The sequence below is a fragment of the Anas platyrhynchos genome, chromosome 27, assembly GCF_047663525.1.
Source record: "Anas platyrhynchos isolate ZD024472 breed Pekin duck chromosome 27, IASCAAS_PekinDuck_T2T, whole genome shotgun sequence".
In the NCBI taxonomy this organism is placed as follows: Eukaryota; Metazoa; Chordata; class Aves; order Anseriformes; family Anatidae; genus Anas; species Anas platyrhynchos.
The window spans coordinates 4,195,811-4,222,964 of NC_092613.1; the positions used below are offsets into that span (position 1 = coordinate 4,195,811).

A 27,154-nucleotide genomic window follows, 5' to 3' on the forward strand; every position below is an offset into this window, starting at 1 on the left:
GCTCTAGGTCTAAAAATGTCAGAAAAGGTTTGACAAAGAACCAAACAAATTTTTATACTTTCTATACCTCTCTAAAAGGCTCCTCTAGTCTAAGCAGCTTTGCTTTGAGTTGTTTTCTGAGTCTCTCCTTTCTTCTCTTGTAGGTTTACGAAGAATCTCTCTCCAGACAAAATCAACCTGAGCACGCTGAAGGGGCAGGGGCAGCTGACCAACCTGGAGCTGGACGAGGAGGTGCTGCAGAATGTGCTGGAGCTGCCCACCTGGCTCGCCATCACCCGGGTCTACTGCAACAAGGCGTCCATCAGGGTGAGCGGAGGAGGCTGTGCTCATGGCCCCAGACACAAACGAGACCTTCCAGTGACAGCTTCCATGTGTCATTTGGGGATTTCTGATAAAGGATCCTGATGGGAGCCAGTCCCCACACTTGTGTCAGGCGTGGCATTTGCTAATTAAGGGCTATGAGAGAGCCACCAGAGCTTTCACTGAGGCTTTCCTTGCCAAGCACTCTGTCCCTGGTGGCCAGCAGCAGGGGTTAGAGGATGCTGAGAGAAGCACAGGAAAGTGTGGTGTGGTCTTGTCACCCCATTGGCATGTGATTTTTTTTAAGCCAGCCGTGGGGACTTTATATGTAGTACCTGCTGATGAATTTCTAGGAATTTGCCCAAATGCCTTTTGGATCTGCTGACTTGTTTAACACCCAGAGCATGCTATGACAAAGAAACTCACAACTTAACAGTGTGTCTGCTGTTGCTTGCAGCAAGCCTGTGCATACTATTTTTAGTTGATAGTCTCCTGGTAGGTACTGTTCTCTACAAGAAATGGTGAACAATTACTCCCTGCTCATCATCTCCAACTGCCTTAGGATTTTATAAATCTTTCTGTTTGGTCATTCCCTCCCATTTTCCTGTCATTTTGACAGCTGAGCAGTTTTCCACGTCTTTCTTCATCCCCACTGACTTATTTTTTTAATGCTAAGGAAGTAACAAAGACCTCCAACAGAAATAGGAAGCAGAGAGAAATGGAGTGCAGTTATCTGAAAGCCTAATTATGCTATGAGGTGTAGTAAAATACACTGAACTTAAGTCTTAATCGTTCAAAATGCAATTCTTAAGAAGTACATGAATGGTGCATGTGAAAAGCTGCACACTGCACTCGTTCAGCCCACCGTTGACCATTTACATGCATAATTGCTGAAATTGTGCATGCACTTACAGTTTCACTTTTTGCACACTGAAACCTCCTACAAATTTTCTTCCTTGTGCTTTTTAGAGCACAAAATTGATTTTCTTTCAGTTGATGCGAAATGCCAGACTATTTAATCTCAGTTGGTACTAACCAGAGTTGCGTTATATGAATGCAAAAGTTTTTTTGTATATGGAAGAGACTTGCTATGAAAAAAATCTGGTTCTACTCTGCCAAGTGACAACAAAAACCAGCCTGTCTTATTCATCTGCTCTGTTCTATCTGTTTTTAGAGTCAGATCTGCTTATTTTAGTACCAAACACTTGTTCTCCCTCCTACAAGAACTGCAGAGCAAGTATTGCTGTAAGAAAATAAAATAGGATATTATTGGTTTATGCACAGCTGATTTCTAATAACAGCAGCAATTAGTTCCAAATGGTTTAAGGACAAGAACATTTTCCATAAAGGAATGGGAAAAATTAGTATTTGACCTGCTGAACATCTATTACTTGTGATGATGTGCTGGATCCAAAAGCTAAGCTGGCTTTATGGAGCTGGCAGCTGGACTGTCTTATCACTTGTCTGCATGAGCCTGTTTGAGCCGGATTCAGTGGGACACGGTGGACTGTCCCTGTGGTCATTTCTCAGAGCAGAACTTTGTGCTCAGATGGTTCACTGATATCTCCTAAGCTTTCCAATGTGAAGATAACTCTTCTAACCTCGACTTTACTGTTTCAGATCCAGTGGACAAAGCTGAAAACACACCCGATCTGCCTGGTAATGTTTCTTTCTTGTTCATTCCTTTTCTTCCAAACCCTTTTTAATCCCTCCTACTTGACAAAAATTCTGGGAAGGGAAACCATGAAGTACATTCTTAAATTTTCATCTGACCTAAAGCCTCCAGGCCCTTAGCACCCAGGGGAAGGAAGATTCTGAGAACAGCCCTGTTAGGAGATGAGTGACCTCCCACGAGACCCTCATTTCACCGCAGGATAGAGCTGGGCTGAGCTTTCAGTGAGGTCCAGGGCAACCTTATGCCTGGTTTTTGTTGTTTGTTCTCCCCCCACTTCTGGGGATTCAGATTACCCAACAAATCTGGCATTGATGTGAGAGCTTTGACATGAGGCTGCACAGCTTGGTTGTGCCTGTACTAGAGTGCCAGACTTAAGGATGTTAGTCTGGGCTTGAGGCTCTGTCTCGTATTTATTTATCCTCTGTTCTGTTTCTGTAGTACCTGGATAAAGTGGAGGTAGAGATGCGAACATGTGAAGAGCCTCGGCCACCCAATGGACAGTCTCCCATTGCTCTTGCTGCAGGTCAAAGGTCAGTCCCCCGAGCCCTGGGATTTCTTTCTGACATGTTGGGGTTTGGGAGGCTGTTGTTCTCGACAGTTAACCACTGACCTCTCCGAATTCGGGTTTTAGTGGTTCTAATATTGCTTATAAATCTTGGAGTCTACCTGGGCCTTTTACCATAACAAATGGTGACTTAAAGGACCTTCTCTTTGCAGTGAATATGGCTTTGCTGAAAAGGTCGTCGAGGGGATGTTTATTGTTGTCAATTCCATCACTATCAAGATTCACTCCAAGGCCTTTCATGCTTCTTTTGAGCTATGGCAGCTCCAAGGCTACAGTGTCAACCCCAACTGGCAGCAGAGCGACTTGAGGCTCACCCGCATTACAGATCCCCAGAGAGGAGAGGTAAAGAGTCCTCGTATGTCACCCATTATAACGTGCCCAGAAAAGTGGCACTCCGGGCTGTCCCAGTGCTCTGGGCTATTGAGCAGGTGTCTGAATTCTCCTAATTAACATCAGGGAACCTCGCTGAACTTCCCTGGCAGTGCTGCAGCAGAGGTGCTGAGAGCTGACTTAGGTTCAGAGCTTTCTCTAAGCTCCTGTAATCTGTGAGAATGAAGCTGGAGAAGCTGTGAATGCCCAGGTGGTTTGTCTGTTTTGTTTGTTTATTTTTATTTTTTTTTGGTCTCAGTGTGAGAGAGGGGGTTAAATATTACCTGGGGCATGATGATGTTTTTGTACAGGAACCACAGAGGAAAAGCATGTTGAATGATTCTCCGTGGCCTTGTTTCATTCCACATTTAAAAATGGTTTAGTGTAATCCTTGAAGTTGATGAAAATCTCAGCGTTTTCCTCTTTCTGGGTAGGTTTTGACATTCAAAGAACTCACCTGGCAGACACTTCGGATAGAAGCAGATGCAACTGACAATGGTGATCAGGATCCTGTTACTACTCCTCTGAGACTCATTACCAACCAGGGCAGGATCCAGATCTCTCTTAAGAGAAGGGTGAGTGTTTCACCCATGCTTTGAAGGGTACCTTCTCACTGCCTGGTGCAATGATGATGCATATTTCCTCCCACATCCCTCAGCAATGGTTCTTTTCCTTTACAAATACTGAGTCCAAGCTGCTATACCGCTCTATTTTCTGTTGGAAATAGCTGTGTTCTTTACCAAATGTCAGAGCAGTTTATGTCCCCGGGGAGAATAATATGTGTGGAGCCAATTTTAAAATCCATTTTCTCATCCTGAGGAGATCTGTCATCTCTTTATAGGGAGCTTAAAGCCTACTAGCCTTTTTTTTTTTAACCTGACAGTGGAAATGTGATGGGGAATAGATGCAAAAAAATGCCATTTTTTTTCTTAATGGTGAGTAATTTCTCTTCTAAAGAGAAGGTAGCATTGACTACTTTCCTTCTCAGATGACATACTGCAGATGTCCACCAGATGAATTAATTTTTTTCTTGGATGAGTTTCGGAGCAGCACCTCTTGTTTCTGCTGCAGCTTCTGTGTATTACAAGAAAAGTATATTGTGAGCAATTCTTGCAGTCCCTGACACCTTCCTGCCGTTTCAGACCAAAGATTGCAATGTGGTGGCATCGAAGCTGATGTTTCTTCTTGATGACCTTCTCTGGGTGCTGACAGACTCTCAGCTGAAAGCAATGATGAAGTACGCAGAGTCTCTGAGTGAAGCCATGGAGAAGTCTGCCCAGCAGAGGAAAAGCCTGGCACCGGAGTCTGTACAGGTGAGTGAGGCATGATTTGGACGTTGGCTTGCCAGGAAAAAGGAAAAGACAAGGTGCACGAGACAGTTTCTGTTTGCACATCATCTGGCCCACACTCACAGAGCATCTCCCTGGTGAGAACTGTTAGGCTTCCTTGGTCAGCATCACATAGATTGTGGGCTATTGTTGAGAAAAGAAATGACCAAAGGAGTTGAATTTGTTGCCACTAAGCATCAAAGAATGTTCTTAAATAGTCATGGGCTAGATTCTGTCTAATTCTGGATTCTGTTTAAGGAGGGTGGTAAGTTGTGTGGCTTTCCAGATTGGGCTGGCTTATAGAAAGTTGCAGAGGATCCCACAGGAATTTGATTTAGTAATAAGAAATAAATATGTTCTAGAAATAATCTTTTCTGCCTCTGAATGTCAGTCTGCACAGGCCTGGGGGAAGGGGCTCTGATGTAATATATTATGACATAAAATCATAGTGAGCTCTGATGCTCCAGGGAAAATATCGGTATCCAATTTTACTGTTGTTGTCAGGGGTTCTTTTTTCCTGCCTAATACTCTGGAGAGAACTCTTGGTTGTGTGTGTTTTTTGTTGTTGTTGCTGTTTCTTTTCTCGTTTGTTCTTTGTTTCATTTGGTCTCATTTGTTCTTTGGTTTACATACAGCTTAGCAGTCTATGAGAACCTTAAAACAACCAGTAACCTTGTACTTCCCTTACCACTTTGTTTACAAAGTCCTGTGCTGAGTAATCCCTACATACATAGGGCAAAGGACAAAAGGTATTTTCAGAAGAAGGGAACGTGAGGGAAGAGGAGTTTCACTGCTGGTGGTGGAAACTCTGGGGAAGGAGGACTATGTGCTTAGTGCAGTGAGATTACATAGAAGGGAGATCAGGAATACTTTGCCCTTTTCATCTCAGTCTTACATCATCTTCCAAGACAAGTTAACAGTAGCTTGATATAGAGGAGGCAGAACCACAGGCAAAGGGTTTTACTCATGACAACATAGGGAAGGATCCAGATTCCTATACTCTCCGTTGGATTTCCTTAGGTTGATGCCTTGCAGCCCGGAGGACTGCATGAGTTGTATTTAATTCTGTTCTAACTTTCCCCACCACCGCCTCTTTAGCCTTCTATCATTTCTTAGCAAGCTGTTTCTTCTCTAACAGATCACACCGCCTGCTCCAAGTACCCAGCAGTCCTGGTCTCAGCCATTTGGAGTCACCCCGAATGCAAGTAGCATTGGTCAGTACTTCGATAAACATGACATGAAAGAGTCATCATACCACCTCCTCATCTCACGCCTGGATCTGCACATTTGTGATGACAGCCACACTCGAGAGTCAGGTAACTGAGAGCAGCGTCAGCAGGACACTGCAGGAGGGAAAAAAATAATCCAGTGTTTACTGAAGGATCAGAGGATATGCTATAGGAACAATGTGGTATTGACCAAGGGGAATTAAGCATGATTATTCCTCTTGGTGAAAAAATGTTTGTTTTTACAGTGTCCAAGATCTTCAAAGTAGCATAGTTGCAAGGATTATTTGCCACTCCACTGCCTACCCCTTTCTTTTCAAGTAAGGGTTTGTTAATTAGTGTCTGTTTTACTCCTAGATAATATATTTTAATAGAGAATAGAGGTTTTTGACTATCTTTTCTCTCTTAAGAGGTAAATATCCCTTCCCACCTCCCTCCCTCTCTTTGCACAGACATCTCTGATCCAGTTGGACAGCTTGTTTCAATACATCTTCCTGTTAAAGGAAAAATAAATAAATCCCCTCCCACATCATCGCTTTTTTTTTTTTTTTTAACTGGCTTGTGTATTGCTGTCTCCTGAGCTGCTGTTATTAACATCTTGGCATGGTTTTATTGTCTTTATTTCACTGGCCATACCAGCAAGTGTTCAGAAAACAAGTGCTGGTTATTGCAGTGAAAAGTGTAATTGACAGGAGCCTGGAAAGCGATGGGACCTTGTAATTTGGCATTTGAGATTATAGGTCTGGTTCTTACAGTATAGACTGTTGCCCTATTACGTTTGGTTGTCCTGTTCCTTGCCTAGGACAAGATTTTGAGACAACTTTTTAAGATATGCTCGTGCTAGTCATGGTAACCATCAGTGATGGCAATCAAATGAGCATTGTCCTGAATTATCCTGAGTCAGGGTTTGGACTGCAGAGCTGACTGTAATTTTCTTTGTTCTGTTTCTTACAGGCACTTTGAAGCATGGGATGCTGGGCGGTGCTATGCAGCTGACCTTCAGGAGGATGGCTTTTGACTATTATCCTTTCCATCGGGCAGGTAAGGGAGAGAGTGTCCTCCCAGCTTGAGAAGGGAGATAAAAACAATTTGAAGAACAGCACTGCACCGTGGCTTCAAGCAGGACAGGAAGAAAGGACTACACAAAAGACTTGGGACTTAAATCCTTGCGGACAGGGTTAATCTAGTTTATCTCTTGGCGGATGACTGACAAGTTATTGGCAAAGAAAGGAACAAATTTATGTCTGTCATAAGCCATTAAGTTGAAACTTTGGATTCCTTTTTGGTTGCTTAAGCTCTGGATCTGGTTCTAACATGTGCCTAATCAGTTTGAAAGGGTTGTAGGATGTGTCCTAGGAGAAAATCTGTTTGTGGTTAACAGAGGAAACAAGAAAAAGTGTGACCATGGCATTCTTCCCAACACTTGTGTTTAGAACACTGGCTGGTAGGACCAGCTCTGTTGTTTGGAAAGCTGCTCTTGCTCCACAAGTGCTTAGTACGCAGCATATTGTGTACTCCTGAATGTGGCATCAATTAAAGGGAGTGCTTTACAGATTTATGTAGGTTTAAGGGGAGCAGGAGTGTTGTGTTTATCCGGAAACCTCATTTTAAAGCCAGGATGTTTACTTTCATGCAGGAGATGCCTGCAAGCATTGGGTGAGGTACAGCGAGGCAATGGAAGCGCGGGGACAGTGGGCAAAAAGGTTGGTCAGTGAATTTCAAAGCAAGATTGAGAAGCATTACGAAGCAATGGACTCAGCCTTTGCCAAGACTCCACTTTCCCCCTTCAAAAGGAAACCAGGTAAAGATGTTTGATTAAATTCCTGACAAAGCTGGAGATGGTAACAGTTGTTCCCCAGGCAGCAATACCTCTAGTTCCCTTTCACTGACTCGTAGCAGCTAGATTTGTTGGTGCAGAAATCCATAGCACACTAAAAATCAGAAATTTAGTGGCAAAGGATAATGGATATCATACTGGAACAACACTGCAGCAAGAATGGACAGGCTGCAGCGGTCACTTTCCTAACTTACTTTTTTTTTTTCCTCTGTAAGTGAGCATGTAATAGATAAAAGAGATGGTTAAAAGCCTAGCTGAGGAAGTTGTTCTGTTGCTGTGGAGCATGCCAGTCTTTGATGCTGTTTTTCTTTTACAAGTACTAAAGTTTTGATTTTTTCCTCCTAACTGTGCCCATCTGTTTCTAATTTTGGGGCTGCTATTTCTGCTGTGTCAGCACATACGTGTTGGGGTTGATGGTGAAGTTCATTGCAAAGGAGATGAGTAAAACTCTGCTGCTTCTGCTTTTCCATCCCCACAGATACATCCCTAAGTCCTCAGAAAAGCCCCTTGGAGAAAGGCCGTGTACCTCCTTCAAGTTTGCCACAGCTCCGGCACCCTCCCTGGAACCGGCTTCGATCCAGCTGTGTGGTAGTTCGTGTGGATGACCTGGATGTTCACCAGGTAGGGATTTGAGCAGTGCCCGTGGACATCCATGTCCTTTTTTTTTTTTTTCTCAAAAGAAATTTAATTTGATGTGATGCAAATAAATCAGGCAAATCCCATGTAATCCAAGACAATCAAAGCTATGCAACCAGGGAACCCAAAAGCTGTTATTGTGTTGCATGTACAACTCTTAAACCTGGTATGAACTGCTGATAATTTTCATGTTCAGAGGAAATTGCATGCATAACTACAGAGTTTCTGCACTCTGTGTGTTCATGTCTAAACTTTCATAGGCAAGCCCAGGATAAAAGATTTCATGCATTCGAGAAGTTAGTGAGGATATGGATTTTTGACAGAGGAGGAGCATCTTACCTCATATTTCTGACCCAGGACAGAAAGGATCATTAGAGTGGATCAGGCCCTACATCCAGATACCGTGTACCCATTGTAAGAGCATAATCAGTACCAGGTATTATAATGGATTTAGCAACACGCTGTTAATCCTGAAGAAAGGTACAATAGATTTCAGTTCTGTTTGTTCACATCACCTAATTCTGATTGTTGTGGGTCTTACTAGCAGTGACACGAGATATAAAGAACTGAATTCCCTCAAAGGAGAGGAGTTGAAAATATTAGAAGGTAGAAAAAAGTTTTATTGTTACTTGAAAGCATAGTGTGTTTGATGTGTAAATGAGATAGATTGAATGTGGGAGACAGCAGGGTTACTGGGATGCTTTATTTTGCCAAACATGGGCTCTGCACAGCTGCATGCCATTTATATTTTCAGGTTTCTACAGCTGGTCAGCATAGTAAGAAACCTTCGACCTTGCTTTCATGTAATAGAAAATTCCTCAACCTTCCTGATCAGGTTTCTGCAATCCATATTGAATTCACAGAGTATTACTTCCCAGACAATCAGGACTTTCCAGGTAATACACCAAGGTTAGCACCTTCTTTCATAAGTTTCTTAAAAAATCAGTCAACTTTTCATTCTTTAGGTGTGAATTCTTGAGGCTTCTATGGGTGTCCATTTTTGTTCAGTTTCCTGGTGTTTGTCTGTTTGCCTGTCTAATTTTTTTTTCTTTTGCCTTTGAGATAGTGGGATAGAGTTTGCCTGGTACAAAGTGTGAGCATATAGAAGCTGCTTTGGTCAGCTCTTGGTGTTCTGCTCTGTTGATTTGCACTGGAGCAGGACTCTAGGGAGCTCTGAGTGCTCTGCAGCTAACTGGATGTGAGAACTGGAACATGTCACTTCTCTGCTGCATCTCAGCTTCTCCCTTTCATCAAGAGATCTGTCTTGCAGTGGGTGTTGAAGCCCTAAGCTTTGGTGTTGTCGATGCAGGTTGTACGCTGAGCTGCAGACTTCCTGAAAGGCCTTTTCTGCTATTATTAATCCATCTTGATTCTGTTCTGTTCTAGTTCCATGCCCAAACCTGTATGTACAGCTGAATGGTTTGATGCTTACCCTGGATACAGCAAGCATGCTCTGGATAAACCTCTTCTGTCTGGATCTTTATCGCAGCTTGGAGCAGTTCAAAGCCATCTACAAGCTGGAGGACTCAGGCAAACGTGATGAGCATTTTGATGTCCGACTGGATGGCTTCCGGCTGAAGGTACCATTCACTTCTCAGTCTTCAGTGTCCTCTCCCTTCTTGTTGTGTAAGGAACATGAGACCAGGACATAGCTGGAGTCCAGGCTGAGCATGTGAAATTCCCCCCTTTCCCCATCTGTTGTGTGTCTACTGCTTGAGTTAATTTTGTTTTCTTCTATGAGCAGTAAACAAGTGCTTAAGTTCTAGTCCAGAATAGACAGGCAAGTCGGTATTTATGAAAACAGTTTTAAGGAAAAACTGCTGGCTCAGGTAACCAAAAGTTGCTTTCTGCCCTTTGGAAACCACTTTGACTCACTCCAGTGAGAAAGTACCAACAGGCATGCATCTGCGGCATCGACATCTGATGGTGTTTGCCACTGACTACTTGATAGCAGTTTTGTGCAAAGGCTTAAAGGCCTGACCGTGTAGTAAGTACTTGCAGAGAAAGATCAAAGTGTGTAGTTGTGAGCTGAGCTGCTACACAACCCGTGGATGGTAAAAGAAGCTGAAATAAAATTAAGGTTAAATTTCCTTGCATCTGATTTCTCTTCCCTGATAGTTAATTTTTCAGATAAGGATGAGTTGAGAGTCTAGTCCAGCTCTTGGGATTTTAGTAGCGACCAAGACTTGTCAGTTATTTCTATATTCCACAGCTGATCTTCTGTGTAAGCAGCAGGATAGGCCTCTGCTAATTTCCCTTCTCACTGCTTAACTTCTAGTGTCTTTCTCTTCCCATAGCTCAACATCCCTGTGGAGAAGAAAGTCACTGACCACCAAGACCGTCCGCAGACGCTCTGCATCCGCGCGACGGAGATGACTGCCACCAACACCCGCCACGCTCCCTTCTGCAGCTGCCAGGACCTCCAGAGCCTCTTCCGTAAATTTGCCAGTTCGGAATTCTTCCACTCCAGCTACACCCAGTTCCCGAGGTCTCAGGATAACTTCAGCCTCCTTCACACCCTCTTCTTGCGCCATGCATACGAGGTGGATGACAGACCTCAGAAACATACGGGTTTTCCCCAGCCATTGCGCAAACTCTCTGCTTCTGAAGATCTGTGGTCTATGAATTTCACTGAGCTTTCCCTGGACTTTGAGGGTGCTGAGAGCTCTAAGGGCAGAGCCCTTAGCTTTATTGACCCATTTCCCCTCTCCATTTGGGCCTGTCTTCCCAAGAGATGGGGGCAGGCTCAGATATCTAAACGACAAGAATCGTCTGCCTCTGATATAAAAATCAAGCCTTCTGCCAGTTTCAGCAATCACTCCAAGAATGAAAACCTCTCCAGAGAGCATGGGGTTTGCCAAAGATCAAGGACTGACCAGGATCTGAAGAATGTCTACAAGGCCGCAGACACGATGGATGTCTTGGGAGAGTCTGAGTGTGAAATTGATGATGGAGTAGATGATAAAGAGCTGGAAGCCTCTGCTGATATCCACGTGCTTTTGTCCTCATCTGTTCACGTCAAAGTTCGGCTCAACCACTACCAATACTTGGTGCTGCTCAGGATGAAAGAAGTTCTGCAAACGCTACAGGAGCAGCTGGCCCAGGATACCCAGGAGGTGACTGGGTCTCCTTTAGATCCCATGTCTGCCTCTGTGGGAGTTCTGTTCCACAGTGCTGAAGTGGCCCTGCTCATGAACCCTGCTCCAGGCTCCTGCCTGGAACCCAGATCCCTCGACTCGGACACAACGAGCCTGATCGAGTCGGAGCTCTCACCCTCAGACAGCAAGGAGGGGCTGGCAGCTGAAGAGAAGGAGCAGAAATCTGAGACCAGTTCTGAGAAGGGAATGTGCGGGACCTCAAAGGTCCCAGAGGACAGGGAGATTGAAGGTACAGGTACCAACGTAACCGGTGTGCCACTGGAGAGGCTCCAAAGATCTGCAAGCGATGGAGCTCTGAGTACAACTCCGCAAGGTAAAACCGTGGAGGAGAAGGGTCTGATAGAGGAAGCACATGAAGCTGTAGAAGCCCTGGTTACAGAAAGACCAGAAGAGCCCAGCAGTCATCCTCAGAGCCCTCCTGCCCTCCCTTCTAGCCCAACCTTGGAAGTGCAGCCCGTGGAGAGAGGAAACATCGCTCTCAACGGCCAGGCAGAACTCATCCCTTTGAAGAACCTGGAGGTGGAGCTGTCCAGTGCGCTGCATATCACAAAGGATGCCACCAAGGAAGCTCTGCATGTGACTATGGACCTCACCAAAGAAGCCATGTCTATAACAAAAGACGCTCTGAGCTTGAGCCGGGAGAAGATGACCTCCACCATGCAGAAAATGCTCTCTCTCCCCCCAGCCAAGTGAGTGGAGCATCCTCCCGTGCATCGCAGCAGCAAGGCTGCCGGGAAGGAGGGGAGGTGCAGGCCAACTGCTCCCTTTCTCTGTGTGCCATATGGGCCAGAGAGAGGTTAGACCTTCATCTCTTGGGGATTGGTATAAGGATGCTAAAGCCTGCCTAATACCTGTATAATCCCAAGGCTAAGCTGTTTGCCTTTATTGATTTATTTATTTATTTTGTAGGGATTCTTTGCCCAAAGCAGAAGAGGGAGCAGTGACTCCAGGTGGAGGTGGCAGCAGGCGAATGCCTTTCTTCTCCATGAAGAGGACGGCGTCCCAGCACTCCTTTGACACCACATCCGTGGATGGGAGTGGTCCCGAGGACGGGCTGTCCGTGGACAGCGATGGCAGTGATGGCTTTGTGATGCTCACAGATTCTGGTAAGGACTACTCGTCCCCAGTCTCATTTCAGTTTTCTGCCATGGGTGACTGCCTCGTGCTGTGGTCTCATGGAATTCTGTTGTGCTATTCATTCTTTTTGCAGGTCATGAGCAGTTCACCCAAAATTACTCTTTCTGCTTTTCTAGATGGCTTTTTTTTTTTTTTTTTGAGGGAGAGAATGAGTATAAATGAGTGGAAAGGGTGTCCCCTGTACCATCACAGTGGTGTTCTAAGGTGTTTATTTGGCCATACTAGAGCAAGAACCATAGATGCATACAGGTGGGTGGACAGTCCATAGTGTTTGAGAGGGGTTTATTAGAGGATGGTTAGATTATATTAGGTATAGATACATTAGATACATATTAGATATATATAATCCCCTAATATATTAAATATATTAGGGGATTAAGGGATGGTTAGAAGTAGGGTGCACTGTGCATTGCACACTTCAGCGACGCATTAATTAAATTCATCTAAGGAGCTGGAGAGAGTTCCCTGGAGGTTGGAGTAAGCTGATAAGTCATGAGATTCAGGCAGATACTGAGATCAGGACTGCTTAAAACCAGAAGAAGAAACAGAATCAAACTGTTGTTGTTGTTGCTTCCATTTCAGAGCCCAGCCTGGACCCTCTTCCCTCAGGACATCTCCTTCAGGCCCACAACAACACGGGCAGTAGAGCAAGCCTGATGGCAGAGGATGAGGGTGGAGTGTCTCCTGAAATAAACAGCTCTACTTCACAGAGCGGAGAGGACCCCAGCCTTCAGCTGGTCAGAGTTTTGTTCCTCCTCACTGTAATACCGCCTCCAAGTGAATCTTAAAGTGAACTCAAAGTGCGGTGGTGGTTTAATAAGAGAGCTTGTCACTTGCTGTTACAGGTGTCAGTCCTGGTACTGAAGATGAATGAGGTGAACTGTGGAATAGAGGCACGAGGTGACGATTTGTCTGTTGCTTTACAAGTAATGAACGTGGTCCCAGAGCAACTGAACAACGTTGGGATGTGGCAATACTTGCGTGGCTATGTGGGTAAGATTCTGGCTGTTATAACCACACTGTGATAACTGCCACCCTCAAGGTGTCTTTCATTTTAACTGGTATTTCAGTGTTCATGAAACTCCCAAAGTACCTACACAGTTAAGCTAGATGATATCTGGTACAGTGAAACTCTAATCCTTGGTTGGGATTTTTTTTTTTTCCTGCTAGGATGCGTGAAATAAATTAAAAGAGGAATAAAGTTACCTAGGGAAACCCTGAAGTTATTCCTGCCCTGAGAATAATGCTTCTGGGACAGGGTACTTCCCCCCGGGTATGTTCAAATTTAAAATGCATGAAAACAAAAAACACAAAAACACAAGTGTAACCAAAAACTTTTAAGTGAAAGCCCGAGCAGGAGTTGTTGGACTCTTAGTTGTTTCTTCTTATCAATACTGTCTAGAGCCACAAGGGGGCAAAATGAATACAAGGTTTAGGTAGTGTTGAGGACTGACTGGCTCTGGAGAACTGAGTGGTGAGTTTCTGGCCAACTGGTGTAGGTGCAAGATGACGGCTACTTTTAGATGTGCACAGCTGGGGACAGAAGGCTGGCTCCAGGGGCTTGGAGAGTCTGGTCCTGGTGGTAGTTTCTGTGGTGTGAACTCTGGTCGTTTGAAACCTGGACTTCTTTCATGAGGAAGATGGCTTCAGACTGCTGCCTTTGTGAACTTGACTGTTCTGTGCCTGGACAGTGAAGGGCTTTTCAAAATTCTTATTTTGACCTAACGTCTTACTACTGATGTTCTGCAATGAGGCCTTTCTGCTTTGACTGTAGGAGATACAGGTGTGGAGAAGCCTTCAGTCCCTGAAGCTAAGAAGACCCAGCCAGAAGTGTGTTTGCGTCTTGAAGTAGGACCCAATGCTGCTGTGCACTCATCGCTTGCTGTTCAGAATGGCTTCCTACATATGCTGGTCCACAGCTACAGAGCAGAGCTCTTCATGTCCTTCCTCACCAACCTTGGCCCTTTCCTTGAGGATGAAATAATCCCCGAGGTGATCCCCATGGAGATAGAAGTTGTGGATGCCAAAATCACACTGAAGGTGGGTATATAGGGAACCAAGGTGGTATCCCGAGCAGAGCTCACTTGCATGATACTGCTTGGGTAAGGATGCTGTGAGATGGCCATGGGTCTGTAGAGGTCCTGTTTTCCTGACTGTGTTTTATTTGGTTTCTAAAAATTGCCTTATGGATAAACAAGTAACACAGAAGGGTTGTTGAGTGCTCAGATTGTTTAGAAACGGGAGCCTGACCTTCAGATTCTCTCCTCAGCTGTGTTGATGATCTGTTTTCAGACTCAAAGCAAACAGAATTAAATACTTCTCCCAATGTGAAATAAGAATTATTTGACTGTTTTTGTAAGAATTTAAACAATTATGGATGGAAGACAAAACAGCGTATAATAGCTGTCTGATACTTAGAAGGGGAGAAAACTGTCAGAAGTTCTTCTGAAAGCAATGTGTTTGCTCCACAGACAACCAGGAACTAGTGTGGCCAGATAGCAGCATAAAAACCTTCAGGCTTAGGGATATCGGCTTTATTTTGGTAGGTTTTTGCCTCAGGAATTCACAGGACAACTGTGAGAGTAGTGCTAAGGAAGATGGCCTCTCCTTAGCCTTTATTATGGGTATGACAGAGCTTTGTTGTGATCTGCGTGAGGGCCTTCCCCATGCCCTGTATATAAAGCCAGGCTTTTCCATATGGTGGGTGACCTCGATATGCTCTGGCAGTGCTGCCAGTGGTAACGTTACTCCTGTGAAGGCTGGGGGCAAGGGGAACCCTCTGTAGGATTGCCAGAGCTTTCACAACATTTCATCTCCTCTCTGCTTTTTTCTCTTTTCTTTTTTCCAGGATGACAGCCCTCGGGTATACCCTACCTCCCCTGGCCCTGTTCCTATCACCTTGGCAGTAGATCACATCATTGTGAAGCGCAAAGATGATGGAGTTTTCTATCTAACAGGTCAGCAGAGTCAGGAATCTCATTTATTCTCCCCCAGCACCTCCCAGGCCTTGCTGGAGGTAGGGTGCTCTGCTGTGCCTGCCACTAGAGGAGACTGGAACTGAAGTGTGATCATTGTGCTGGGAACGATGGGCTCTGGAGTGTGAGCGGTCCCTAATTATGATCTTTGTGGTCACTCCTGCCAGAATGCACAAATGATGTTCTGTCTTCAGTGCAAGCACCCTGGTCCTTTGGTTGCTCTGCAGTATTAATCTGTGGGTGTGGGCAGTCCTACCTCGCTAGTTCTTGCTGCTTTTGTTGTATTGTTTGGACAGAAAATTTGATACCTCAGGCAGAACACGTTAATATCTAAAACAGTGAACTAGCAGCCTGAATTCGTGCTTGGTGTTTCCTTGAGCTCACACAGTCAGGACAGATTACTGCTTCTTCCCCTGTTTTAGCTTCTTCATTGTAAAATGTGGGTGGGAATTTTATTGTTTAAAACAAGCAAAAAGAATTATAAAGCTTTTCCTTTTGTCCTAAGAACCCTGCTGCATTAATACCTACACCTGAACGTTTTCTATCCTTTGCAGCTCCAGGAGGGGAGGACTCACTGAGACTGGAAAAACCTGAACCAGTTGTTCAAGACCAGAAGGCCCCAGCAGAGTGTGTCTTGGCAGCACCCCCAGGAGGAGTGCGTGGACTGCAGGTGAGTCACTGCTGCCTCTTGCTGTCTAGACAACTAGTTAGCTGGCAGGAGGCTGGAAAATTGGCCTTTGTCTTCATGTATTTGCAGTTACCAGTAGGCGTGGTGTGCTGCAGATAGGGAGTGCACACAAAGCAGTTCGTACCTCCCTTTGCAGGCATTCTGAGAAATACGAATGCCCTGCCAAATGTGTAATCACTGCTGTTCCATTTCAGAAACCTGTTGTTTTCCTGAGTGGCTCTGTCTTTCTGCTGTGTTCATTCCTTGTTAGCAAAAACAGGAATCGTGAAACCACAAAGAGAGCTTTTGTCAGGGAAGAGTAAGTCTTACAGCCAGGGAGAGCTTCAGGTCACCTAAATTTTTTGCTGTTCAGTTTAAACTTTCTTTGCCACTGGAATTCAGATAAGTGGCTTATTGTATAATACACAGTATTCTTTACTTACAATTCCTGTCTGATATAAAGTCTACTTGATAAATTGATCAATTGCTAGGGACAAATACATATTAAAGGTGCAGTGGGACTAACTGGATACAGAACTGGGCTGGGACTTTGGATTCTGTTCATTAATTGATAACACCACTTCATTCCTCATCTTTCTCTTTTCCATTTAGTACAGAGACTTCCTCTTCTGCTTGTTTTATAGTGTCAGGGCCCTGATCAGAACTGGAGCAAGTAGTCATTACAGTAGCTTAGCATCAGTTTATTTTCTGATATTTTTGAACTTCACAGGACCAAATGCAAAGGCTAAACTCTTAAGTAAAAATATTTCTGAGAGTTGCCAAGGAAAACCCTGTCCTGTGCATGAAGCTGCTCTGGCAGTGTGTGAGGACAGAATTACCTTTGTTCATGGAGGCAGGAAGCAGGAATGTCAAGCATCTGCATGCTCCAGCTATCATTTTAAATTAAACAAACCTGAATAGGTGTATCAGGCCCCCATGTAAAACAAAGAATGCAGACCAGAGCCCTGTTTTCACTCTGCTTTCTTTGTATAGTCACTTTCATCCCCAGTCAGCGAGCTGCTTAGCAGGAAAAAACCTTGCCCACTGCAAGTCTTGTTCCTATGGCTAGAAGTGTGAAGGGAAGTCCTGGAAAAAGTCATTAGGTAGCCATTGCTGGCAGCCTGAGTCATTAGATAGCCTGAGCTGACGCCAGTGACAGGTATAGAAGTCTGCAGGCAGCAGTTAGCAAGTCCTGTAAATCAGCCTGGGTCACCTTGTTGGCGAGCTTTGTGTGGTTGTACCATGCAGTTTATCTCATCTGCAAAGCTCCTGCTTTGGTATTCCTCTTTGAGCAGATCAGTGTAGCTGGATCTGCCCTGCTGCTTACTTCTGGGAACTCCTGGTTTGTTTTTTTCTGTTTGTCTCCTGTAGCTAAAGGACCTGCCAGAGTTGCAAAGGGAACTTCAGACCATGAAAATAGCCCTTGCAGAAGCCAACATGGACAAGGCTCGCCTTCTGCAGGAAATTAGGAAATACAATCCCCTCTTCCAGCTCTGACAGCGAAGGTGCAGGCTGCAGCTGCTCAGGAGGAGTGAACCCACCACCAGCACTAAGGCGGCTGGTTTGATTACCTTGCTGCTAAACGGGTCAACCTCCTGCAGACTGATCATCTCAGAGAATGGAAACCAACTGTGACTGCAAAATACACTTGAAACGGGGAGAAAGGACGAAAAGCATGGCTGAGCAACACCGAAGGAGCCAGGGGGATTTACTGCTTGCTGCCCCTTTCCTCTGTCCTGGCAATATGGTGCTACCATCTGTCACTGACCCAGGGCAGCGCTCGGTCTACAAACAAGAGGTCAGAAGCTGGTGCGGGGACCCCACGTCTCTCCGTCCACACGGTGGTAGTGACAGCTTGCTTTCAGCCCTCACCTCCCATCTAGAGGTGGTTGGTGTAGGGCTTCTGCTTCTTTCGCCCTTCCTCTTGGTGTTCTTGCCCGCTCACGCGTGCTAAAGAACACAGCAAAAGGAGGACAGCTGACTTCACCCCATCGAGGAGTGACAGGGAATAGGTATGGCAGAAAACATCTCTCAGAGCTCTGATGTGAAAGCTCGTGTGTTGGCAGAGACAGAGACCTAGGTCAGCAGGTGTGGGAGATGCAGAGGGGATTTCCTCCTTGTGGAGGCAGGGGGCTACAGGGGAGGCAGGGGGCTACAGCTCAGCATCCCCTCAAGAGCAGGGCCAGAATAGTAAAGAAATTTCTTCAGTTCTCTTTTTCCACCAGTAACTTGTCACGTCATGACAGAATCAGGAGCATATTAGACTTGGTCTAGTTCATTCTCAATCCTGCAATATTTGGCTTCATTGATGCAGAAGCACGGAGGAAATCACTATTTCATTACAAAGCACTGCTTAATCTCTCTTTAATTTTACAGTCAAAGAATCGGGGTGAAGGAAGCTGGCTAAGTCATGGAATGAGAAGCCCTATGCATTTCATTTGGCATGTGTGTCGTCCTCAAACCATTCTGTGCTAGATTTTCACCAGTGGAGAGAGGAAAGCAGTACTGGCTGCAGAGATAGCTGTCTGTGCTCCTACAGGGTCATGTATTTTTAATAGCACTGAGCTCATACCCAGTCTTAAATGTCTTTTAGCAGGGATGCTGGTGTGTGGGTCAGGAGAAGGGTGCTGGCCAGGTCCCTCTGGGTGGAGGCAGATGCTATGAACTGCTCGCTGTGGGATGGAGATGAAACAGTAGCTATTTGTTGAGCATCATTTGTGTTCTCACCTTCCGTGAAGCAGCTTCCTTGGAGAAGTCTCTGCAATGTCATTTGTAAAGAAACTGCATTCAAAAGTGTGGAGGGAAGAAAAAAGGAAAACACTAGAAAAACAGGAAATGAGCACTAGTTTTAAAAAAGGAAATGTCATTTATGAAGTGAGAATCAAATCCACTCCAAGAGGCAAACTGGTGCGTGGTATTTTTGCTCTACCAGTCCAGGTAGTACGTGGTCTGTGCACTGAGCAAAGAAGCAGCTGAAAAGGGCAGTCATGAAGGGATAAGCTGTTACAGAGGAGAATTTGTCCTGTTCTAACATGGAATGGTGAAACTTCCAGCCCATCTACATTATGGATGGATGCCCATTCCTTCCCCTGTTATCCTTATCATCTTTACTGTGTGCAGAGTTTGTTTGATTTTATCGTGTTTCAAACTTTGATTTGGATTTTTCCAGATAACCTTGGTGTTTGTGTGGAGGCACGATTTCCAATGCACATGCTTCTTAGTGCATGTCAAACAGATTGCCATGCTAGCAGAGGTGACAGATCCCTTGGGATTCTCCTTTATTAATCAGATGAAAACAATTTGTCTAGAAAAGTTGAGTAACCCCCTCTTTTTAAAAGATGAACACACTACACAAAACTTTATTCTAATGGATTTTTCTATTTTTTTCTGTGTAAGCATTACTCCATTAGTTCAGCTAAAGTAACGTAAGGTTTTAATCCTGCTCACTGCATGGAACAGCCTCTGACTGACAAGCCATGATCAGCTGAGGACTGGGAGCTATGCAAAAGAAAGAAAATGATTTAGGAGTTAGGTTTGGTTTCCCCACCTGTTACATACTTGTCCCTTTGCCTAACTCTGGAGCTGTTGAGCAGTTCCCTTTAACAGACACTCCTGAGATCATTTTAGTTCTTCTTTAGCCCTAGGGGAACAGGGACGTATTTACCATGCTGGGTTAGGTGTGGAGGCACTGCTGCCTGTGGTCTGCAGGGAACCAAGAGTGAATTCCTTGCGGTCGTTAGCTTTCACACTTAAAAGAGAGCAGGTAAGAGACAGAGGGCGATTGAAACCACGTCCCTGTTCAGATCATCCTCCTCGTTCAGTGTGTGACTCCGTTAGACTGAAGGTAGCCTCAAATGACGTTTGTTGGAGTTCAGTCCTTGTCTGCTAGGTTTGAACAGCCTCGGGGCAGACCATGCTGCTGGAGTCCAGTGCTTCTGCCATCCTTCTCTGCCAAGATCTGACTGACCCGTGCCTACAACCAGATGTGACTGGCAGCAAAAGCCTGGCCTTCCTCCCAGAAACCCTGGAAGGAGGCGGCCATGAGTGAATTAAGAGGAGGAGGGTTTGCCTTTGGCAGAAGCACAGGAGCCAAAGGCTCTGCTGCGATGCGTGGGGTGTTCGTGCTCCCCACCCGCTCTGCCTGGGCTGGATGTGAAGTTTGGATGCTGCTGTGCCTTTTGCAAGTTTGCTTTCCCTCCTCCCCAGGAGGGGACCGCTCCTGCTCGGTCCTGTTAGACAGCCTGGCTGTTCTCTCTGGAGCACGTTCTGTGACCCATCTCCTGCTCGGTGCAGCCTCTGTCACACTGGATTTGTGTTGCTGCCTGTGATGGGAAATGTCCCAGAGCGGCCTGTCAGGCCTGTTCTCGAGAGGAAAATGCACTTTAACTTTCTAAGCATCAGTGGGCATTTCTTTCACCAATACTGCCTCGTGCATAGAATTCAGAAGTAAAAGCAGAGGCTCAGAAGTGCAAGTTACCTGCTGCACTAAACTGAGATGCTGTGAGGAGCTCTCAGAGCTGAGAGCAAGGAGGTAACAAAGCATCCGTGTATCTACAGCCATGCTGTGAAAACCTGTATGCAAAGAGCTCAAAGTACCATTATGAACTGCACAAAGCCCACATAAGCAGAACTTGAACTTTATTTAGTCAAACCTTTGTGCTTCTGTGCTTGCTCCCCCTTTCTGTGTGAAGCAAGAAATCCAAGAATGCTTGCCTTAGGTGGAATGCAATGGTATTACTTTTTAGTCACTAATTGGTTGAAAATGGGAGGTTTCTTTTTTTCACATCTCATGACTTTTTGGTTGAGTAGGGGTCAAGCTTCATCTCCAGCCAGCTTAGGAAATGGGTAGGGTAAAAAGGGTTTTCTCAGATGTGGTGCCTACTCGCAGTGTCATAGAACCACTTACACTCCCGTGGGTGCAGGCTGGTGAGAGCTGGGGCCAAGTTCTTCAGTTTCTTGCTCCAGCATCTCAAGTCAACCAGTTCTGTGTAAGAATTCAAGCACTTCCCTTGTTTTCTGTTTTAAGTACCAGTAAAAAAGTACTGTAAAACAAAATCCTCTTCCTTGCTGTAAGGCCTATGGGAGGACAAAAACTCCACTGATGATGATTAGCAAAGTTTACTTTTTAGAGTCTTGTATTTAAGGACTCTGTTATGATGAGAGCCAACTTAATCCTTGGTGTAACTCTACTCCAGTTACCCGAGGAAGAGCACATGGCCTCAGCATCTTTTACATTAGTTAGAAGTGTGCTCCAAGGGGAATACTCTGTGTACAGGTGGGTAATGTACAAGTCTGAACTTGAATTTTAGGCAGTATTGGAACTTTGTTGCAGTATATTTCCACTCATGCATTTATTGGTTCTATGAACCACGAAATTAAACTTGTTAACCTCCTTACAGGCTCATGGTTTTTTTTTTTTTTTTTCACTTTTCCTCCCTCTTCATGTTCCTGACTGTACTGTTCTCTAGACAGCTCCATAAAAGTGGTTTTGGGCAGAACAGCTGAGCGCTGACTTAAGAAGCATCAGCTTTCAGCATGTGCTAATGGAACACTGCATGCCGGAGGCATGAAGCTTCGTGAACATGTTGGGGTTGGTTGAGACAGATCGCAGTGCGCTCTCCCTACTTTGAATCACAAAAACACCATTGCACAATTACTACTTGCTGTCCCAGCAAGACTAAGAATATAACAACAAGTTTAATGTACAAAAAAAACCACTTCTGTACAGAGATACCGCCACGTCTGTGCCAGCAGAAGGTATGGTCCTGGGGGGTAAGTACGCTGAAGAAGCTGAATGTTCGTTTCCCCAGGCTGCTGGGCCAGAAGACCCTGAGGCACCCGGTTGGGGATTTGGCTCCTGCACGGCACTAAGATGACAAGCCAGCCTTCAGCAGTCACTGCAGGAAGCCTGCCTGGGGTTCCTTAAACAAGAGCCTGTGCACAACGTGCTGCTTTTGGGCTCCTGGAAGGGGAGCCTCTCACGCCAGGATAAGGCTGATGGGGTAACTGCACCCGATGAACTTCAGCTGTAGCACTTCTTTTACCCCATGAGCCGTGTTGGGAGCATTAATGGCTGTTTGTAAACTGCAAACAAGCCCCACAAACCTTGATGCTAAAGTTACTTAAAATCAAGTTGAACTGAGAGCGTTTTGGTGTAGGTTCTCAGAGAAGACTGCAGGCAGCAAGAGGCTGGGAGCGCTTCAGTCTCGTGGCTCTGCTGCAGCTGCTGTGAGGAGCACAGCTGGAAGCTTCTTCTAACATCTGTCTTCTCCTGCTGCTCTTGGGATGCTTCAGTGGAAGATGATCTTTTTATATTTGGAATTTGGGATCTGTCCTCGTGACTTCAGCCTCCTGACAGCCTCTCGCATGTGTTTAGGCTGCAGAGGGGGCAGCTCCCCCCACTTTTCACACACATCCAGAGCTAAACAAAAAACAAGAGTTCACGTGAGCAGGACAGATAAGCTTAGCTGGTCTCCTAACAGATGACATTTGATAAGCCTACTACTGGTTGAGCTTCAGTTATAAAGGCAGCAGATAACATTTTTGTTCGGGCTTTACAGCTCACATTAATACACAAGAACAAAACTGCTTTCTCTGTTTCTCTGACTAAAATAAAAGTCAGTCCGAGAGGCATTAATACCATTTAACCTTCTTTTTAAAGATACTCCAGCTGCTGTGGAATAAGCTACTTTAAGTCACGCACAAACTCAACACGACCTCATGATCTTAAACCTGCTACTTTAAAACCATCCCTAGATTGGGTGCTATGTGCACAGCAGTGATGGGAAGGTACAGCCTACAACAGACTCAAAGATCAGTTTCTTTTCTGTCCGTTCTGGTAAGTCTCAGTCATGTCTCCTGCCAAGGACATGCAGCAATGTACTGCAGCAGTGAAACTGCTTCTCTAGGCTGTCTTTGGCAACACACAGAGCTGGAGAGATGGTCAGAAACAGCAAAAGTGCCAAAGCCACATCATGCAGGCTGCGTGTTTTGTGCAATTAAGTCTGTGCTAACTGCTTGGCCTGAGAAACGAGAACCCTCTCCTCCCCAAGGCACAAGCAGAGCACAGACAGGTATGCAGCTGGGTCAGCCTTCACAGGGTGTCCCAAGGAGATCTCAGCTCATCGCATCAACAAAGAATTTTGCAGGTTAAGAGGCTTAAATCACGCGTTGCTCTTCTAAGCTGAATTTGTGCATAGCAGTATTAATGAGAGATCTTTATTACCCTGCTGCAGCCTGCTCACAGGCTGACATGTAGCAAGAGCTCCTAAGTTACCTTCTCCAGAGAAGATAGAAAAAAAAAAAGGCCAGTAGTCACCCATCTCTGCTGACTGACAGGCATTCATATTAATAGGATTAAAGTGGACTATGGACACCACCACACTTCCCTTCCATTCTTAACAGCAGCCTTCTACTACTGCTGAAAGCACCAGAGCCCGGCAGGATAGCAAGTGAAGCAAGAGAGCTGGACAGAAAGCCACAAAATGTCCAGTCGTTTCTTGTCTTTCTGCTCTCCTTTAAGCACTGGATTTTCACTGCATTCTTTTTACTCACCAATAACATATTGCACCTACCTTCTTCCACCACCTCTCCAACGAAGACCTTGGAAATGCCCGACATGGCGATAACCACGTTCTGAGAGACCGAGGTGCCGGTGATGGACTGGATCAGCTGGACAAGCCAAGAAGCAGCAGTCAGTTGAACAACATACACACAGCAGCATTGACATGTTTAAAATCATCTTTAGCAGTTGAGCCCGTCCAGTGTCAACCATTAGCTACCAAAGTGAGCTGGAACAGCAGTAATTAATCTTTAGAGCAAGGTCTAATAGCTTTGGGCACATGCTGGCTATCAATATTTTTAGCACACCCTTACCTAGCTGCAAACCTGTACTAACTTTTTCCTAGTGCCTCATGGCCCCCCCAAACCACTTTCATTTCAGATAAGCTCCTATTTAAACTGCATAAGCCACATGAGAGCACTGAGCTAGGATGTAATCAGATAAAAGCAGATTTAAGGACAACGCTCCCGGACACACAGGCTGAGATGTAGCGGGAGAGGAGGGTGCACCCGCAGCCTGCACAAGCCAAGGAGCCCCCTGCGTGATCCTGGCTGTGACCGGGGCCGGGCTCTGCAGGGCTCAGCCCTTTTGTTTTGCTCAGGTTTTTCCCGTGGCGAAGCGTTCTCGAAGCCGTACCCGTTTAATGGCAGCTTTGGGGAAGGCAGAGCGGCGATACATCTCGTAGCGATTCAGCTGTTCTTCGGAAAAGGAAGAGACCAGTATTCTGGAGCGGAGAGAATTAATCACTGTCAGGAAAACACACTCTGGAGCTCTTTCAGCCCTCCTAAGCCTCCAGCAATACAAAACGGAGCCGGGGAGGGAACGGAGCCCTGTCCTCACACAGCCTCCGCTCCCAGTCCCCGCACCACGGAGCCCCCCGGGTGCACTCACTGCATCTTCTGGATCTCGTCCTCGTCCACTTTGTGCTTCTTTTCCTTCCGCTCCTTCAGCTCCAGCTTCACCTTCTTGGCCGCCGAGGGCTGCAGGCTCGGGTCCTCCCCGTCCACGGCCTCCCCCTCGTTGCTCCTCACCTCCCCGTCCAGCGCCTCCGCCTTGTGCTCCCCGGCCCCTCCGGCCTCTCCCCCCTCGCCCTCCGCCGCCACCGCCGGGTCCTCCGCGGCCTCCGGCCCATCCCCGGCCGGGGACGAGGCTGCGGGCGCGGGCTCCTCGCGGCTGGGGGCCGCGGCCTCCTCCCGGCCCTGCTCGCCCGCCTCCGCCATGGCCTCCGCGCCGGCGCCTGCCGATGACGGAGCTGCGGGGAGGAGGAGGAGGAGGAGGCCGGGGAGGGGGGGGGGGGGGCGCTGTCGCCACGGCAACGAGGCCGGAGGCCGGGCTGGGGGACAGGGGAGACTTTGGGCTCTTTTCATAGAATTGGCAGGGGTGGAGAAGCCCCCCAGGGTCACCTGCTCCAAGCACCCCCCCACCACTGTCCCCACCGAGCCGTGTCCCCAAGCACCAGCCCCAACCTCTCCTGGAGCCCCCCCAGGGACGGGGACTCCCCCACCTCCCTGGGCAACCCGTCCCAACGCCTGCCCGCTCTGTCTGAGCAGAAATGGCTCCTCATTGCCCACCTCAACCTCCCCTGGCACAGCTCCAGGCCGTTCCCTCTGGTCCCAGAGCAATGAGCTCTGCCCTGAGCCTCCCCTTCCCCAGCCCAAACCCCCCCAGTTCCCTCAGCCTCTCCTCACAGAACTTGTGTCCCAGGCCCTTCCCCAGCCTCATAGCCCTGCTCTGGACACGCTGCAGGGCCTTGATGTCCTTCTTGGTACTTGTTGGGGGGCAGCCCCTGCCCCTGTGAGTGTGGGCAACACACAGTGCCCACCCCCCAGTGTCACACTGATACCCCCAGGGTCACAGCACGGCCGGGGACCCTCCAGGATCCCTGCTCTGAGCCCTGCTGCAGGGTGGGTGTCAGAGGAGGAGGTTCGCAGCCTCCCTGGGCTACCCATGGCAGTGCTCCATGGTCCCCCTGGGCAAGAAGTGCCCTCTGAGCCCCTCTGGCTGTGCTCGGTCACCTCCCAGCACAGCAGCGGGCCCCCAGGTGGTTCACAGCTGCATGGTCCCAGGACAAAGCCCCTGGGGGGCTCCATGCCCCAGCAGGGTCCTCTTGGCTCATGGCCCCCCAGCCACCCCCTGTGGTGCTCAGAGCCCCAGGGCCTGCCCCACTACGTTTTCACCCCCTGCTTTGCATTAATGCACAAAATGGACCCCAACAGCATCCTGGCTTGTGTGGGGAATGGTGTAACCAGCAGGAGCGGGGAGGTGATCGGCCCCTGTACTCTGCTCTGGTGAGGCTGCACCTTGAGTGCTGGGTTCAATTTGGGGACCCTCAGTAAAAGGAGAACATTGGGGCCCTGGGGTGTGTCCAGGGCAGGGCTATGAGGCTGGGGAAGGGCCTGGGACACAAGTCCTGTGAGGAGAGGCTGAGGGAACTGGGGGGGTTTGGGCTGGGGACGGGGAGGCTCAGGGCAGAGCTCATTGCTCTGGGACCAGAGGGAACGGCCTGGAGCTGTGCCAGGGGAGGTTGAGGTGGGCAATGAGGAGCCATTTCTGCTCAGCCAGAGCGGGCAGGCGTTGGGACGGGTTGCCCAGGGAGGTGGGGGAGTCCCCGTCCCTGGGGGGGCTCCAGGAGAGGTTGGGGCTGGTGCTTGGGGACACGGCTCGGTGGGGACAGTGGTGGGGGGGTGCTTGGAGCAGATGACCCTGGGGGGACTTTCCCAGGATTTTCCAAAAAACGACAAAAAAAAATAACAAAAAATGAAAGCAGCACCTGGCGGCGGGGGCGGGGCCTCCCCTCAGCCCCTCATCCCCGCCCCCGGCCCGGCCCCGCCCCGGAAGGGCCGCGGGGAGGGGGGGGGGGGGCAGGCGGCGGCCGGGCCGGGCCGTGCCGGGCGATGGGGAAGGAGCAGGAGCTGCTGGAGGCCGCCCGCACCGGGAACCTGCCCGCCGTGGAGAAGCTGCTGTCGGGGAAGCGCCTCAGCTCCGGCTTCGGCTCTGGGGGAGGAGGAGGAGGAGGTGGCGGAGGAGCAGGAGGAGGTGGCAGCGGTGGCGGTGCTGGCGGTGGAGGTTCCGGGGGTGGCGGAGGAGGAGGAGGAGGAGGAGGAGGAGTGGGGCACCCCCTGTCCAGCCTGCTGAGGTGAGGGGCTGGGGGGCTCTGAGGGGCTGGGGGGGGATGTATGGGGGTATTGAGGGTCCGTGTGGGGGCTGTGGGGTCGGTGTGAGGGGTTCTAGGGGGCTCTGGGGGGCTGTAGGGGATCCTATGGGGCTCTATGGGGTTGTGGGGGGCTCTGGGGGGCTGTGGGCGGCTATAAGGGGTTGTGGGGTCTGTGTGGGGGCTCTGAGGTGTTGTGGGGGCTCTAGGGGTCGGTGGTCGGCTCTAGGGGGTTCTGGGGGCTGTGGGCAGCTGTAGGAGGTTATAGGGTGTTGTGGGGGCTCTGTGGGGCTGTGGTTGGCTATAGGGGGCTGTGGGGGGCTATGGGGCTTGGTGGGGGCTCTACGGGTTGGTGGTCAGCTCTAAGGGGTTCTGGGGTTCGTGGTCGGCTATAGGGGACTTTAGGGTGTTGTGGGGGGATCTGTAGGGCTGTGGTTATCTATAGGGGGCTCTGGAGGGTTGTGGGGGGCTCTGGGGTCAGTGAGGGATCGGTGAGACTTTGGGGGTGTTGGGCTCAGGAGTTGGGGATATGGGGAGGGGACCCTCAGGTAAGGGCCGGTGGGTTTGGG

General features: G+C 47.8%; 3 protein-coding genes across 20 annotated transcripts in view; 2 read left to right on the forward strand and 1 right to left on the reverse strand.

Annotated features, from left to right (window-relative positions):
• The window catches only part of BLTP3A (bridge-like lipid transfer protein family member 3A), a 34,843-nt gene extending 13,574 nt beyond the window's left edge, over positions 1 to 21,269 (forward strand). Inside the window, exons 2-21 of the mRNA XM_027444886.3 lie at positions 144 to 306; positions 1,921 to 1,959; positions 2,414 to 2,505; positions 2,693 to 2,882; positions 3,344 to 3,484; positions 4,052 to 4,222; positions 5,376 to 5,553; positions 6,418 to 6,504; positions 7,100 to 7,264; positions 7,779 to 7,921; positions 8,691 to 8,832; positions 9,323 to 9,516; positions 10,234 to 11,783; positions 12,004 to 12,200; positions 12,814 to 12,968; positions 13,077 to 13,224; positions 14,006 to 14,271; positions 15,080 to 15,188; positions 15,761 to 15,876; positions 17,245 to 21,269. Of these exons, the coding sequence (XP_027300687.3) occupies positions 144 to 306; positions 1,921 to 1,959; positions 2,414 to 2,505; positions 2,693 to 2,882; positions 3,344 to 3,484; positions 4,052 to 4,222; positions 5,376 to 5,553; positions 6,418 to 6,504; positions 7,100 to 7,264; positions 7,779 to 7,921; positions 8,691 to 8,832; positions 9,323 to 9,516; positions 10,234 to 11,783; positions 12,004 to 12,200; positions 12,814 to 12,968; positions 13,077 to 13,224; positions 14,006 to 14,271; positions 15,080 to 15,188; positions 15,761 to 15,876; positions 17,245 to 17,370 (4,372 nt within the window). The 3' untranslated portion in view covers positions 17,371 to 21,269. The remainder of the gene's footprint in view (positions 1 to 143; positions 307 to 1,920; positions 1,960 to 2,413; positions 2,506 to 2,692; positions 2,883 to 3,343; positions 3,485 to 4,051; positions 4,223 to 5,375; positions 5,554 to 6,417; positions 6,505 to 7,099; positions 7,265 to 7,778; positions 7,922 to 8,690; positions 8,833 to 9,322; positions 9,517 to 10,233; positions 11,784 to 12,003; positions 12,201 to 12,813; positions 12,969 to 13,076; positions 13,225 to 14,005; positions 14,272 to 15,079; positions 15,189 to 15,760; positions 15,877 to 17,244) is intronic.
• Positions 21,270 to 21,551: 282 nt separating this feature from the next.
• Positions 21,552 to 24,689, reverse strand: TAF11 (TATA-box binding protein associated factor 11). Its single transcript, XM_027444896.3, has 4 exons — positions 24,326 to 24,689; positions 24,071 to 24,158; positions 23,448 to 23,544; positions 21,552 to 22,294 (listed from the first exon to the last, which is right to left on the reverse strand). The coding sequence occupies exons 1-4, from the start codon at positions 24,652 to 24,654 to the stop codon at positions 22,164 to 22,166; spliced, it is 645 nt and encodes a 214-aa protein (XP_027300697.1). The 5' UTR covers positions 24,655 to 24,689; the 3' UTR covers positions 21,552 to 22,163.
• A 1,594-nt stretch (positions 24,690 to 26,283) lies between these two features.
• Positions 26,284 to 27,154, forward strand: part of ANKS1A (ankyrin repeat and sterile alpha motif domain containing 1A) — a 105,900-nt gene continuing 105,029 nt past the window's right edge. For 7 of the 18 annotated variants that reach the window (XM_072028569.1, XM_072028570.1, XM_072028571.1 and 4 more), the window contains exon 1: positions 26,285 to 26,570. In XM_072028569.1, the coding sequence (XP_071884670.1) occupies positions 26,329 to 26,570 (242 nt within the window). In that variant the 5' untranslated portion in view covers positions 26,285 to 26,328. Of the gene's footprint in view, positions 26,571 to 27,154 lie in introns of all 18 variants that reach the window. The other 11 variants (XM_027445034.3, XM_072028565.1, XM_072028566.1 and 8 more) reach the window with 3 other exon arrangements.